We start from the raw sequence: 16,363 nt of genomic DNA, 5'->3' as shown, positions 1-16,363 counted from the left end.
ACAGCATGGGGAATAGAATGAAAGGGAATTTTGTGAACAGTTCATCCTAATCAGTTAATTGCTCCAAGAAAAATGAATTGTCTTCAGCTCTTTGTCAAGGGGATAAAATATGTCTTTAAATTCAGGGCCAGGGGTGGGGGAAAGCATGGGTAGTAGAAACAAGTCTGTCCTCAGTTGAAGACAATTTCTCTAACTCATGCAGTGCTGCAGACAAACAAAGGTTCAGATTGTTCCTTATCTTTGGAAGTTACTGTCCTCGTTCTGTAATGAAAAGATCACTTAGAGATGTGCTGTAGTGACTTTCCCAAGTGCTTGCAGATGCAGATTGTAGTTTGTCAAGGAGTTCTGTATCTGCTTATTAACTTGCTTCCCTTCCACAAGGTTGGTATGATGCATTTGTACTTAGGACTGAAGGAGGCTGAGGTAAATGTATTTAATTGCTGTTTGCCTTTTTTCCATTTGTATACAAGTTTTAATATTGAACAACTTTTGTGGCTGTTATCTTTCTCACACTTACCTCGTTCTGCAGTTGTATTTCTGAGTGATGTAGCTGGTGAAACTGAATGCCCCGTGCAGGTTCACACTGCAGGTCACAACTTTTTCTCTTGAAGTGTCTCAGCACTGTATACTACAGACATTCTGTGGAAGACCTTTAAAAGAAGGTTCTTTGACAAGCAAAGTCTTGATACTCAGTACTGGTGGTATTCTGATTTATATGAAAAGGACTGTAGTTAAAACTACTAGTGCTTTCTTGGGAATGTGCTAACCTTGTTTTTGTAATTCTAATATATTTCAGAAAATGCATTTAAACCAGCTATTAACAGTTTTACCTGCGAGGTTTGTATTGCGTATGATGCAAATCAACTTAAGGAAATGGCAAAATGACAGGGACAAGATGGAATGTGAGCTCTTAATTGGTTGACTTAAACAGGTTAACATAGAAGATCACTGTAATATTTGCTTTGGAACTTAAGATATCAAAATTGGCAACACTAATGATTAGCAAAAAATAATCAGTATTGGTTTTTTCTTTTGCAGCTGCCATTGGTTTCAGTAAGGAATTGAGTAAATTCAGCCTTAAATGAGGGAATTTTTTTATATGACCTTTCTGTTACATAAAGGCTTCTAATACCTAATGAGCATGAGGTGGTGTTTGCACTTACAAAGCTTTTCCTGTAGGTTGCAAAATACAATAATGATGCAAAAATGTAACTTAAAAAAAAATCTGTAACTTACTGTTTTATTAAAGTGCTGTAAGTAGTGAACTTTAGTCAACTTTAAATACTGTTTACTTGTATCATATGTTAATACGTAAGTATCTCAGGCTAGACTGATGTCATTGTTAAATAAGGATTATCTTATGCACGTGGCATTTTTGGGAGTGAGAAGCTGAGGAATGGTATTTTAAGCATTTTTGGGTTTTTGTTTAGGCCTGATTCTTCCTTCTCAAGATAAAACATATATTTTTTGTTTTATTAAGATTCTTTTAATAAGTTTGTTTTTATCCCAAGGAGGATGAATTATGCTAATATTAGTAACTGATGCCTTATGCAATTAGAAATTGTTTTTTTCTCTTGCTCTGTGCTAGCTTCCAGCATATAATTCATGTCACCTTCATACCTAAAATATCTGTGTATTGACATTAAGAAATTCTTGGCAAACTTTTTTGCTTCCTACTTGGCATATCACATGATTTCCTTTATACAAACTTAGACAGTGAATATATCTGAAGCATACTACAAGAATGAGAGCATTTGCTTGCATGAAGATAGTTTATCTCTGTACACTTCAAAGTTAGGCTAAATTCTCAGATTCACTATAAACTCTGCCTTCTCATTGCACTTACTCAGCCTCTTTTGCCACAGAGAATAAAAACTGTAGAGAACTAAATGAGATACTTGATTCCTGTATGGCTTTCTGATTTGCCTTTTTAATAATTCATAGCCTTATTCAGACAACATGGTTGCAAATCTGCTGCAAACCCACTTTGTCTTGTATACTATTGCTGCTCTTTCTAGAACTCTACTGGCAAACCCACCCAAATGTAATTTATTTTTTTATTATTTACCAAAAAAAAGGACCACTTTATAACTTAGAGATACCATACTTTTGTAACTTTTTAGTAGTATGTACGCAGTTACTTAATACCAAATAAAATGCATATTTAGTTCATTGATTACTGATACTAGAAAGCTTGATTTCATAAGGCATCTATCTTGCTTTTTCAGTCCTAAGACAAGGCTAGCTTTTTTGAATGATATTCAGGAGGGAGTGGGGAAGGAGGAGGGTTCACTTCTAAATTTGATATATAGGTAAGTATTTGGAGATATAAAATTGAACTGCTGCAAATGAGCAGAAATTTCAGTACTCAGTGCATTTTACACAACTATTTTAATATCTGTGGCCTGTTCTGATTATTTTTCTTTCTTTTTCCTAAACTTTTACCTGAAAACAGTTAGATCTCACAATAACTATTCACAAATCCTTCCAATGGGATTCAATTTGTACACATATGTCTGATGAGGTCACTGCTTGATGTTATGATACAGAAAAGCCTGTGTCTATTTTAGGCATTTACTGTACATTTCTCCCGTGAAAAGAGTGAGATCGTGTCATCTCATGCTCCCCATCCGCAGGTCACTTCCTGCAGAAATATGGACTAACTTAAACCTCGTGAGTACTGAACTGAGCGTCTCTTGCAGCCTCTAGTGTAAGAACCACACATTGGGTTTGTAATATCTATTAAATAAACCAAATAAGGGGAATTCACTTTCATTATCTTGAACTCAAATGATGTGCGTTGTGCAAAGACATCACTTCTCTTTAACTCTGTTAAGAGTTATTTTTTCTATGTAGTTCAAGGAAAGGTGGAAAATACCTTTCACTGATAGCTGCTACTTTACTTAGCTCTGGCTAATTGAAAGTCCCTACTGGGTTAAACAAGGCCTTTTGTTTTTTTTCAGTGTCCCAGAGCTGCCTTTAAAATACTGCAGCTGATATTCTGTGTCACATTATTTCAAAGACTTCTCTTCTTTTTCTTTTTTAATATGTATATAATCTCCTTTCTGTCTCTTTCTGTTTCCTCTTTTGGTTTGTTTTTATTTTACGACTTTGGATTTTTAATTCAGCATTCCATATTCGCATGCATCCGTATCAATTACATTGGCTTATAGATTAAAAAAAAATCCCTAACCTTTGAAATATGATGCGTAATAGGAATACCTGGGATCTTACCTGTCAGTAGCTGGTATAACTGAAAAAGTAGATGGAGATAATTCTTTCCATCTGAAACTGGGATAGAATTTCATAGAAGAAAACAAAACAGAAAAGCACAGGAGTTTCTGGTATTGCCAAATTGATCTACACTTCAAATGAATCTGGAATCTTGATACAACACACTGATAAGCATTGTTAAAGCATAATAAAGTTTGAGACTGAGACTTCTAAAAAGAAAAAGGAAACAATTGGAGCTTCATAATAGTTGTTGAAAGCCCTCTACCTTTATTTTTTTAGCAAGTACTTTTGCTACAAATTTTCTGTATTTAAAAAGAAATCTTACCTTATCGAAGATCCCAAATGGGATGTTTCATGTTTTGGAGTGCTTTCCTTGGTGTCAGCATCACTCAACTCTGAATTTATTTTTCTTCTTCCAATAACTGTATTTACTACATTACCTGTAAGAATTGAGCTGTAGTTGTTTCATCTTGAAACCTGAATTATTGAAGGCTCTTTGACTTGAAAGTTTTGTTTTGAACTGTCATACAGTTTAGCCTCATGACAGCCCTAGGGGAAAAAAAATGGGCTATGTTGCTAAGCATCTGATCCAACTGTTAGGGGTGCTATGCTTAATTAGTGTTTAGAGCAACCCAGGGAGTGCAAGTTTGGACAGAATAGGCTGTGTCCTCTGCCAACCACCCTTCACTGTCAGTTTCCAATATACTCCTTGCAGCTTGCCTAGAAGTATCAGGCTCCTCTGTGGGTGAATACAGTCACTACTGCCACTCAGACACTGCTTCTGATCTCACCTATGTTTCCTGTTCCAGATTTAGGATCTGTGAAGACTGTTTTTTTGGGATTGAATAGGAAGAAGAAAGGGCTGAGCAGATAATGCTGTAACGAAATTCCAAAGTATGTGAACTTAGGAATCCAAAAGACTTTTTGGTCTTGTTCACTTAAAATTAAGAACTAGGAGAGACTTAACTAATTAATTTTTAGGGAGAAGGCTTTCATGGAAATTGTGTGGGTAGAAGAAGTTAGTAGTTTTTCCCCACCTTATTGAAAAGCCTTTGTTGCAGTCCTGTGTGTTCCTAGTGCCCTTCACTGCACTATAGGTATGGAAAGGTTCTGATTTGATGTAAAAGAAAACTAAAGCTTTCTTTGTGCTAGTATAAAGAAATTTAAAAAAGCAAGAATAATATTTCCTTTCCGTTCAACCCAGGGTCAAGTGCTCTTGGAATGAGTGGAGTTTCTATATGGCATTAAGTGACAGGTCAGAAGGACTCTGGCTAGTTGAGCTACAGAACCTTTTTTGCAGATGTGGTATGTTTTAAAAACATCCTGTGCCTTGTTATGGCAGAGTAGTTCCCTGATGCTTTGAGTATTTACATAATTATTTACCTACATGAAATGCAGATACAAACCACTTCTGGCTTGTTAGGGATTCACTCCATCATACAAAAGGCTATATATGTTACCTAGACATAGAAAAAATAGAAGTACATAAAAGTAAAAAAAGTATATATAAAAAAAGCCAAGCGCAAACCTTTAGTGTCTACCACAGGAAGTTAGTTAAGAGGTTTGAGCCCGATCAAAAATGTATCTAATCAAAAGATTAAACTGGAATATCTAATGTGGTTTTACTGTTTTGGCACAGAAATATAGCTAAATCTTAGTAGCTGCTACACATCATAGTTTTTCAGTTACAGTTCTAAAGACAATCATAATGACCTATTTAAGATTTGGGGATGGGGGTAGAACAAACCTTACAACAGTTAAGATCCCCTGGCATTTCTCAGAGTATTGCAGTCATTTGTGTGCAACGTAAACCTAGATTGTGATTGAGCAGAAGTAACATGTATGCAAGCGGTTCTGCTAAATATATATTTATGTAAGCTGTTAATGATCTCCATAAACAAGCTTATCAATAGCCTGTTCGTTGTATAAGTGTTGTGCACCAGATATGCACTGAACAAGGTAACTCTTTGTTGCTTTCCCACAACCCCAGTCCAATTCTTTGCAGGACGGCAGCATGTCTTTGTAGTGATATACAAATGACGTGTGTCACTTAGAAAGCGAGTGTCTAAATTTATCATCTCTTGCCTGGCCATGTTCCAGCTCTTCCCTTCTCTTCTCTCCTGCAGACATGACACCTCATTAATGGTGCATGTGTGGTATTACAACTCTAGATGTTTTTTTATTTTGCCCTTTTTTTTTCAGAGCTGCCTTTCACTCTGCTCTTTTTTCTCTCCACAGCTGTGCAGAAGTAAGAGTGATTCTTACTTCTTTTCTTTTCTTTTTTCTTTTTTTAATTTGTTTCCTTTTCTCTTTTTCTTCCTTTTCGTTTTCTTTAGTGGACTGAAAATCAAAACTTTAACCCTTAGCCCTTATGCAAGCCCAAATAGTTGTCTGTCTGGATAGCTAGAAGCCATACTATTTACTTTAACAATTTAAACACTGATATGCTTGTAAAAGTATTCTTGGGCCAATCAACAATCTCTGCTTTCAATAATAAATAAAACAGCACTCAAATTTAACTACTCTTTATAGTTCAGTATTAAAAGGTCTCTTAACTTACAGTAATACATGCCTTTTAACTGCACCAAAACTAGTATTTATTCAGTCTGCATGCTTTTAAACTCGGATTGTATTTCAGGTAGCAAATTAAATTGACACGGTGTTTTATACCATCTCAAATTGCTATAGCTGTATCTGCAGTGCATTCTTACTGACATTTGTCAAATTGGCTAATATTAGTGTAGCTAGCTTTGCTGTTCTGTAGTGTCAAAACAGGGTTGGTATGATTAGATAGGCAGAGAAATGTACACAATTGGGCTTATTTTATGTGGGGTGTCTCTTGCTAAGAATCGAACTTAATAAAATTAAAAAATAAGCTAAATGTTTATTGGCTGTATGGATTGATAAAATATTAGTAAAGGGCTACAATGGGTACTTTCTAAAAAAATCAGTATAGTCCGAGTTTTTGCATCCACTGTACCTTACTGTGTGCGTTTCAAACTTAGATGCAGTTGCTCTTATGATACTATCACATCTAACTTTTCTTTTTAAATATTTTAGGTTTTACTGCGATCACAACAACTAATCCCATTTGGCTAGTAAAGACACGATTACAGCTTGATGCAAGGTATAGTGACAATAGGAAATCTCACTGCTATGATAAGATTTCGCTTTAATGTTGTGAATCTCTTCTGCATCCCAAAATGGAATGATTCTTTAAATATTCAACATTTTAAATTAGAAAGTTGATGCTGATCTAAGTACAAGTTACATTATCATTTTTTTCTATTTTAATCTCTTGTCTTCTGAGGCATGCTTGAGGCACTATAGTAGACTGGCCAGCAAATTTGGAATGAATTACCAGGTTAACAGTCTTATTAAAATAATGTTCTACCACCCATATGCTTACATTTTCCTTCAGTAATACATTCTCTTTGTTTTTAGCTGTTGAGCTAAACATTCCTGAAATAAGGATTTAAGTATTCTAGCAAAAGTTTAGAAAAATGCCTGAAACATCCTGGTTTTCATTTTTTATGTACAGTGAGCTCTAGCCTATAATAAAGGGAGACTGCTTTCATGGATCGAAACTCAGAAATTATCCTAATGCAGGATAGTAAATAGAAGTTGTTTGGACTTAGTGATGAATCAATTACAGACGCTGTTTATTATTACAAAGCTTGTAATGAAGCAGAATTTTATGCAAATAGGGAAGAACAAAGACCTTTATATTCCCACCTGTTTGAAACTGTAGGGAGAGACTGATACGATGCAAATGTCTCAATGGAATAGCCTTGTTCATTTTATAGACTTTCTTAGTGAAAACTTGGCATGCAATATAAAATTCTTTCTTCAGCCATCCTAAATACATTAATGAGCCACATATTCCTGTTTTAGAGATCTGTTGGACTTTCTGTATTAAGTGCATGTTAACATTTTTCCTCTTAGCAGGCATTTTGTCAGCTGCAAGGTGACCATAGCAAATATATCTCAGAACTAGTTTTACTGTGAAATTTTTTGTGATGCTGTCATATGATTGAGGTGATAATTCCATGACTAATTCCAGGGGTCTTTTGGTGCTATGTGCAACCTAATGGCATCTTGTGCCTCTGTTTTTTACTGATTAATCAGTTAAATTGTTTAAACTATAGGGCTTTAAGGAAATTAGAGAATTGTGGATTTCTTATGCACATTGTTCACATGGGAGACCAGAAGGATCTTCTAACTTTGTGTAGAATGCTGCAGTTACGTGGGCTAGTTTAGCACATACTGCATTGTCAGCTCTTCTAATTCAGTTGTTATTAAAGGCATAAAAACACTTGGCCTTTGGGATTATCCTGGCCTGATCTCGTTTCTGTTGAAGTTCTTATCAAAAATCCCTCTGATCCCAGTAAGAGCTGGAGAAAGCACATGTTTTATTTCCAAAGTGAAATTGCTTTGGCCTTCAGGACAATTTTGTGCATTTTGCACATCAGAATAACAAACTCTTACAGCAGTCTGTGTCAGTGTATCTGTCCAGGTGTACCAGGGACATATAGGGACTGAGGTGCCCCGGCAGCTGTAGGTCCAGCTACTCTTCTCACCACGTGTTCTTTGACTCCTTTTCTCTTGCCTGTTAGCAAATCAGCACCAGCCCCCCAGTTCTCTGGAGCATCTGCCACCTAGCTTTCTCAAGATCTGATTTGCAGCTCTGTGTGCCCACTCTTAATTGTGCTTGGTATCTTGATTCATTGCTGTCTGATATTGCAGGTTCAAACCATCAGGACTTAAATTCTGCCATCGAGTGATGCCTTGTAGTACTTACACAATAGCTGCTGCCAGTCTGTCTTGCTTTGACAGTATCCATATGAGTTATCATAACTTCTTACAAGGTTATTTGCTGTTTTATTCTCCGACTTGCTCACTCGGGAGACCTCTGCTGGCAGAATCCATATGCCTCAAGTGCCTGCACTTGCAGCTGCAATGAAGCATATTTTATGCAGTGTTGTAATGGTTTTGTATAGCTGCGTACAGTATGCTAAGTATTTCAATATGCACAACTCAATTCAGTAAGCAAACTAAAAAGGGGGATAAGATTTTTATTTACCAAATATGGCTTGATACAGTCATGTCTAATGAGCATTTTCCTTGACATCACCGGTGGCTTAGCTGAATCAAATAATAGCTACCTGTGTTGTATTGGTTGGTACGCTCCCTTTGGATATCCTAGTTGTTTGCTGATAGCTGGGATGCTGTGAGTCCTGCTGTTTGAACTCTTAGCCACTGTAATTACCATGCTATGGAGCAGTTTATTTGAGGCAAAATTTAAGGGAAATCCACTCTTATTATGCAGAAGAAAATGGTCCTTTTTTTCATGAGTCACTGACATTGACAGTTCATTTGGGAGTCTGTTTTCAAGCAATTTAGTCCTTCATTCTGTAAGACTTGGGCAGGTCTAGAGCTGTTCAACTTCTCTACATGATACTTGTTCTTTAGTCACCATACGAAGTTTGGCTTGGATTCAGTGTAATGCTTTACCTGTGTTTAATGCTGAAGGCCTTTGAGACTTTCACTTCAGCTTCTGCATGTTCTTAAATGTATCTGAATTGGAGCCCCTCCACATCAGTGTGAGATTTCCTAAATCCTCTTGTTGCTTAAGCAAAACTGTCTATTTTCCAGTCTTAAGTTGCACCAGCTTGATGTCTGTCTTGTTCTCTCCTTTTTAGGAATCGTGGAGAAAAGCGAATGAGTGCTTTTGAATGTGTCCGAAAAGTTTATCGATCAGACGGTTTTAAAGGTTTTTACAGAGGAATGTCAGCATCCTACGCAGGCATATCTGAGACTGTTATTCATTTTGTTATTTATGAGAGTATTAAGAGAAAACTACTGGAGTATAAGACTGCTTCTGCCATGGGCAATGAGGATGAATCAGCAAAAGAAGCTTCGGACTTTGTTGGAATGATGATGGCTGCTGCCACTTCCAAAACTTGCGCAACGTCAATAGCATATCCCCATGGTGAGTGGGGCATGTACGGCTGAGCACCTGAATCAAAGTGATCAAAGGGAGTCTTTTCAGTGATATTTGTAGCAGGCTTTGGCTTGCTTGCTCAAGAACTATTTCTTTGTCTAAAGCTTTTCACCTTAGATTCAACGAGTCAACATGAGTATAGTATTCAGAAATGGAAGTATTTTTAAGTGGATATCTAGCACAGCCCCTTTTTAGGCAATGTTTACTTTTTTCAAAGGATTTGCCAGGCTATGGCCCAAAGTACTTAAGAAGCGGGTCCTTTTTTCACTTGGAATCTCTTTATATACTCAGCAAGTTCTTTTCCCCCTTTTAGGAAAACAGACTGTCTAGTCTGTTTTTCAGTTGCACTGAATTTTCCTGCAAAGTAGTTGTGTTTTACATTAAGTGTGTTAATGGATTGGGTTCTTCATTAATGTCAACTTCCAAGCTAAAATGTAAGCCCAAACAAGAGTCCTTTTCTGGATTTTTAACTGAGCAAATAAACTTTCCTTCCTTAGTTAGATATATTAGATATATATATCTAATACTGCCAAAAATCTAACTTGTTTTCCTCTTACACATACTTGGTTTGCTTCTGTTTGTTGTCTTTCTCTCTTTTTAAAGAGGAGTTCTGAGACTGAGAACTTGGGGAGGGGGAAAGGTTGCCTTTTAATATAAAATCACTAATTGGTTTCTGGGAAAGATAATGAAAAGTGCTGAACATAACCATTTGTGGTTTTCTTTGTACAGAGGTTGTACGAACAAGACTAAGAGAAGAGGGAACAAAATACAGATCTTTCTTCCAGACATTATCTTTGCTTGTGCGGGAAGAAGGGTATGGATCCCTCTACCGAGGTTTAACTACACATCTGATCAGACAGATTCCAAACACGGCTATCATGATGTCAACGTATGAAGTGGTAGTCTACTTGCTCGATGGATAGCAGCGTAACAAGGCTTCCTACAAGAAAGTGAAAGAATGAAAGACTGGAGTGGACCACTGAATGTCAATGCCAATCTGGTGGGCAAAAGGAAAGTTATATCAGGAACATGCAGCTATGGACAAAACAGAAGGTTGATTGTGGGCAACTATGAATAATTTTGCTGCCTTATTGTATGGTCTCTTGGCAACGTGACAAGTGGGAACTACCCCATAGGGAATACCTTTATACATCTCTTAATTCAAAATTGCTACTTTCTTTTCATCTGTTAATCTAGACAAGACCATTCAGTCATCTTCAGAGACCTAATGGGTGAGGGAGGGTGGCATAAAATATATTCTTGGGCAGCCTTATTCATTTCCCTTAGTAATTGCTCTCAACTACATCCTTTTCATTCTGTTTAATGCACAGTAACCTGTTGGAAGAATGTGGAAGAAATACTTTCATACCTGAAACTTCCATTCAGTTACTCTGAAGATTCACAAAGAGACTGAGGTAGTAATCAGTGCATAAAGCTTTCCATGTTGCTACCTCAAGACAAAATACGGCGCAGGGACCCAGAACAGAGTTATTTCTTCACTACAAAAGGTGATACTTGTGTTTGAGCAGTGTTGTAGGTTAGTGAGAGAGGATCTGATTGTTGAACTCATCAGGTTATCAGTCTATTAATATTGGTGTATGTGGATTTCTAGTTCTGCTGCATCATCCTTTTTTCTTTCCTGGAGCTTTCCTTCCTTAGGCAGCAGAGACTTATGAAACATTCTGCTATATCATCAGTTTTTCTTGTCAACCTGTCAGGTCACTCACACAGCTAAAGAAGAATTTGCTGAATGTTACTTTGTGGCCTTTTTAAGGTTTCTTAATGTGATGAGAAATCTCGACTAGGTCCAGCCTACCATTTGTGAAGACAGGATTCACTCACATAGTTTCATGCTACCTAAGAGCAAACTGTATTACTCTAAAATGTCTAGCAAAGCCTGACTTGCATTACCAGTATCTGTATGGGAGTACAGGGGTAGAACACATCACCATGGCTAAGGCAACCAGAAAGCAGTTGAAGTTGTGATAAACCTTTTCAGTGCAGACAGTATCTGTGCAGAACAATGAAGAAAATTAACTGAGATTATTTTCTTGTAAGCATTCCCCTTGATAATTGCTGTATCACTTCTTCCAACTTGAGCCCGGTGTACAGAACTGCAGCTGACAGTAACCTTGTCCTTCAAACTGTCTGAATATTCAGGCATTGTTTTTTGCTGTTCTATAAGCCAGTTGCAAAACAGCGTTGTGTTCAGCAGTGAGGCTTAGCCAGTTTATTCTGTCATAATTTACAGGGTTTTCCAAACCATACAATTGGAGTGTCAAAATCAGAAATTTAATGTTACAAGAACTTGTACAGCTTTCCAAACATAAATCTTTTATCTGCACCTTGAGTACTTCTCAGTCTGCATCTATGATCCTTATGAGGAAGATGGTTGTTATAAATTTGGGGCAATAGCTTTCTACATATAAATGCTGCTACACTGGTGTGGACAGAACTGTGCTATCAACTCTTCCAGTGTGGTACTTAAGTACACTTAAACTGTGCATTGTGTGCAATGGCTTTATTTTATGAATGACTCCTTATGCACTTTGTGGCCTTCTTATGGCTTGTGACTTTTCTTCCTCTTACTGGTTATCTGTAGTCAAACTGTGTTCAGAACATGCAGCTTGGTTTTAAACAAAGCATGTGGTTTGATTTCCGTGTAAGCTGTGCAGTATAAAACATTTTATGCTGTAGATCCATAGCATCTCTGTTGCAGTAGTTCTGTAAGCTGTATGTAAAAGCTTGAAGCTTACAGAACAATCAGTCTGGGTTTTTCTCATTTGCTGTCCTTTATTTTGACCCTTGTCATGTTTTCCACAATGTCAAAGTATTTGAGTACTTCATGTAATTCTCCATATGAATTGCTCATCCTTCTAGAAGCCACCTATAGTATGTACAGCAACCCTGCAGTGGAGGCTTAGCTGTATTGGCTTCCTTCTCCTTGGAAAAATGTTATCTTACCTTTTTAAAGACAGATAGCCTGGTCTGATGTGACCAAAGGTGAACTTGATTGTTTTAAAGAAGTGAGGGGAGTGCTTAAATGTGTGTTCTGAAGTGAGCTTTTTTTAGTAATCTCTCTAAGAAAAGTCTGAAGTATTCATGACTCTGACCCAAGTCTAGCTGTGATGCCATTGTTTGGATACCTAAGTGCAAGAATAGCTACTTACTGTAATTTTTGTTCTGTAGAAAGTGGATTACTTTTCAGACTATCCGGATTATTCAGTCATAGCCAAAATTTTAAATTGGCAAAGACAATATTTAGCTTTGGAGTTCATGAATACAATTAATACTTGGATTTGCCTAGGCTTCATGATTTACTCTTCTCTGTTTATTGTGTAAGTTCTCCCTTGGTTACATATTCGTCTCCTGTTAATTCACTAGGTACCATGTGTGTGCCTTCTCTGGGTGAGAACAGTCCCCCTGGGGTTGATAAATAGAAAATGTTAATAAGAACGGTTGAATATGGGAGACAACATTAAAAATAGACAATCAGCTTATTATTCCACCTTTTTAATGGGTGTTTAAGCAATGTTTTAAACTTCAGGGGTGAACATCTTCTTGGCTTGCTTTCCATAAAACATAAACCCAAAGTTTCTTGGGATTTTTTTGTTATTGTTAAACCACCAGTGCATATAAAGTTACCTCTGAAATGTTTCCCAAAGATCTTTAAATTATTTATATAGTTTTCTTGATATTTATTATAAAACCTCAAAGGGAATAAGAAGATGGATTCAATAGTATCCATAACTACAGAACTGAAAAGAGTGCATTGAAACTTTCTTGTAACTTAGATGGTCGTCTTGATTTATATTTGAATGTAGTGTATTTGTCACGCTTTTCTGTGCTAGATGCAAAGGTCTTGGATATCAGAGAAACTGTCATTAATGAATTAGTTTTTCCCATATTTCCCCTGCCTAGATGAGACGTAAACGTTAGGCAACGCGTTAGATTTGGAAACAGTGAGACTGCAGTTTCCTGGACCAGTCAAAAGATGGCACTGGAGCATGCAGCCCTCGGAGGGAAAGGGGCTCCTCTGCCAGGGCCGGGCTAGCTCGGCTGTTACACCGCGCTGGTTGTCACCGAGTGGCTGTGGCATGTTGGGGGGACGCGGCAGGGTGGCCCGAGTTTGGAAGACCATAAAAAAGTTTCAGTGACTGCAGTCACGTTTGTCAGGGCCTCTGTTATCCTTTCGGTCCCTGTAGAGCTGTGTGAAAACAGGCAAGTTGTGTTGCAGAGGGCTGAGCCCAGCCTTTAAACTGACTGATGGATCTGCTGTTTCTGTCTAAATTTCAGATCTGCTAGGCTATGCTGTTTTAAGTAGGCTTACACTAGAGATTTACAGAGTTTTGTTATTTTAATTGTAACTGAAACATAAACCTGTCCACTTGTATATTGACATTGTGCCATCTTGTTTCCTGTTTACATAATGCACTCCATATATTTCCTTTCTGATTGAGAAGTTTGTTAATGACAGTTTCTGCTATTCTGTTTTTATTCTTATAATGAAATTTGTAACATTCCTCAGACTGTAGTATTTTAAAAGAATGCTTTCAGAGACAAAAGATTGGAGAGCCTTTATAAATGTTGCTTTCTGTTTAAACTGTTTAAATTCGGAAAACAAGCTGAACACTGAAGTGTGCCTAGTAAATGTACTACTTTTTCCCACTTTCTGTCTGTTAAGACTCAGTTATGTAAGTTTTCAGTTCTTCTATTTAAGAGAGTCTGCCTACCCTGCATATGTGAACATTTAATTATGCTCTTGGAGTCATAGCTAAACACTCACATATGACAGTTTGAGAATACTCCAATGCTTATGTGAGGTTTGCTATTATTCTTGCATACATGTAGTTGGCTGTAAACTGTGCATTTACTCTGTGTTTATATAGTTAACAATTTTGTTTGGATTGCTTTAAACTTCAAAGCAAATTAAAATGATGTGCTTCTATTCAAATGTTGCCTTCTCTGTAAACTGTATACTATTTTAACCTTTTTAATTTTTTTATTACTGATATATACCAGTGCCTGGACAGTTGTGATAAAAAATGAGCAATTCATTAGGAGATCCCAGTGAGTCATTTTGTCTTGTGCTGGTTTTATAGTAGCTGAAAATAATGCATCTGTATTGTACCTATAATATGGGTTTTTTGGAGGGGTTCATGGATGACTACTTGAATATGTTGTTGGGTTTGAGTACCCTTACCTCTGCACAACTAAGTGTTACTGTCTCTCAACTGAGATTCAGTAACTAGTGATCAGAAAACTTGTATCCATTTAAAGTGCCAGCTAGCACAAACCACTGCTGATAAATGAAAATGAAGGCAGTAATTCCTTAAGATGTTCAGATGTAATTGCATGTGCAGTTATAACCAAGTCCTTGAATCTGAAATATCATTAGATGCAGTTTCTCTTAACAGTAGGCATTTGTTCTGAAGTCTGTCTTCAGAACTTCCTCAGAAATCATTCTGCAAATGTTTGGTGGTGATTGTGTGCTGTGTGTTTTCTGCTCAGTGTGTGTTCTGGAACTGAATCCTTTGCAGCCTTTAAGAGGGAGCCAGGCTTGATGTGTCTGATTTGATTCTTTCAGCTATTCAGAGTTATTTCAAAACTTGCATTAAAACAGCACATCTGTGATAACTTCTCTTTCTCTTCTTTCAGTAGATGTTAATGTGAATTGACCTACATTGTTCTGCTTCTGAAAGTTTCTAGCTTCCAGACCAGCCAGGCTTAGAGGTGATCAGTCTTCTGGAATCAGTACAGGCAACCAGTGTGGGTATCCCTGACACATCTGAAAGAATGCTTCTAACTGGCGTAATTGTCTGTAACTGATCTCTCACTTTAACTCTCAAAAAGAGTCAAATTGGCAGGGCAGAGCTAAGGTTAAGTGTTTGGGGATGTTTTGACATTTGTGCTGCTTTACAGCCCCTTCTGCTGGAGGGGTTGTGCTAAGCTTGCCCTGGACAAGAAGCATGTATCTAAAATGAAGATATATTTAAAGTCCTAATTGAGTTATGGCTTGGCAGTAATGCAATAGTGCAGTCTGACATAGATGCAACCTAAAAGCATGTGAGGTTTAACAATGATCTCTTTCACAAAAGAAAGCCCTTGAATTTGATAATGCACTTAACGCTAAAATAAAAAGGTACTTCTGAAGACAAATACTTCTTTCCTCTTCTAGGTACTGTTGCCAGCCAGTGTGCTTTGTGCTAACTCAGAACATCTTTAGCTTCTTCACAGCTTCTGCCTTTCCTTGGCAGGAAGTGCCAGGACAGGAATCTAGTATTCATAAGCAAATTCATGCAAACAAAATGATGTATTGACCTGTGGAAGATACAATGGAGAAGAGGAGGTCCTGTTTTTGTGGCTGGAATATTTCAAGGGATGTTATTAAGACTGGTTTCACTAACACAGAGATACTTGTTAATGATAGAATTGTGTGAAGTTAACTAGAAGCTTTCAGAGATAAGTTCCAGATGATGAAACTTACTGCTAATTCTGGGCACATTTCTACTCAAGGGAATGTTTCCTCCCTTAACTGTGGCCATTTAGAAGTCAGTAGTTTTTCCTAATCCTGCTCCTGCAGCAGACAATTGGGATGAGACTGAGGATGTAAATATTGAAATTGTCTGGAGTGTAAACAAAATTGAAAGCAGTCTGTTCTGAGACTTGATCATCTATCCAAAATTCTGAAAACAGATATGCAAGTTTGGCAGAAAATATTTTAGGGATTCTGTTAATTCAGGATTGTCACTACATAATTAGAGACTAGTTAATGTAGTACTAGTATTTAAAAGGGAAAACAATTAAAAGGAAACTACAGACTCATGTGTCTGTAGCAAGCAGAGCTCTAAGTACATCCCTCTTCTGCAAAGTATGTTACAGACATAAAGGTAGCCGGACAGTAAGTGAGAATTGATGATGTTAAAATAAGCTGATGATTAATTTGCCATTATCTGCATTTTAGATGAAGTAAATGTAGGAGATCAATCCATACATTTTTTTGTGGAACTATCTGATGTGGAGCCACAAAGGAAATCTCTAGATTATTCCAACAGGGGTAAGATCTTTAGCTAAAGAGAAAGTGTTTGCAAATGGGAACTGTTGGATTGGTGGTGAACACTACAA

General features: G+C 37.1%; 1 protein-coding gene across 1 annotated transcript in view; it reads left to right on the top strand.

Moving 5' to 3' along the window:
* The window catches only part of SLC25A36 (solute carrier family 25 member 36), a 32,090-nt gene extending 17,898 nt beyond the window's left edge, over positions 1–14,192 (top strand). Inside the window, exons 5-7 of the mRNA XM_075760967.1 lie at positions 6,295–6,361; positions 8,937–9,226; positions 9,968–14,192. Of these exons, the coding sequence (XP_075617082.1) occupies positions 6,295–6,361; positions 8,937–9,226; positions 9,968–10,161 (551 nt within the window). The 3' untranslated portion in view covers positions 10,162–14,192. The remainder of the gene's footprint in view (positions 1–6,294; positions 6,362–8,936; positions 9,227–9,967) is intronic.
* The last annotated feature ends 2,171 nt before the right edge of the window (positions 14,193–16,363 follow it).

Source organism: Balearica regulorum, chromosome 9 (assembly GCF_011004875.1).
Source record: "Balearica regulorum gibbericeps isolate bBalReg1 chromosome 9, bBalReg1.pri, whole genome shotgun sequence".
NCBI classification, from domain to species: Eukaryota; Metazoa; Chordata; class Aves; order Gruiformes; family Gruidae; genus Balearica; species Balearica regulorum.
This window is presented reverse-complemented; position numbering and strand designations above follow the sequence as displayed.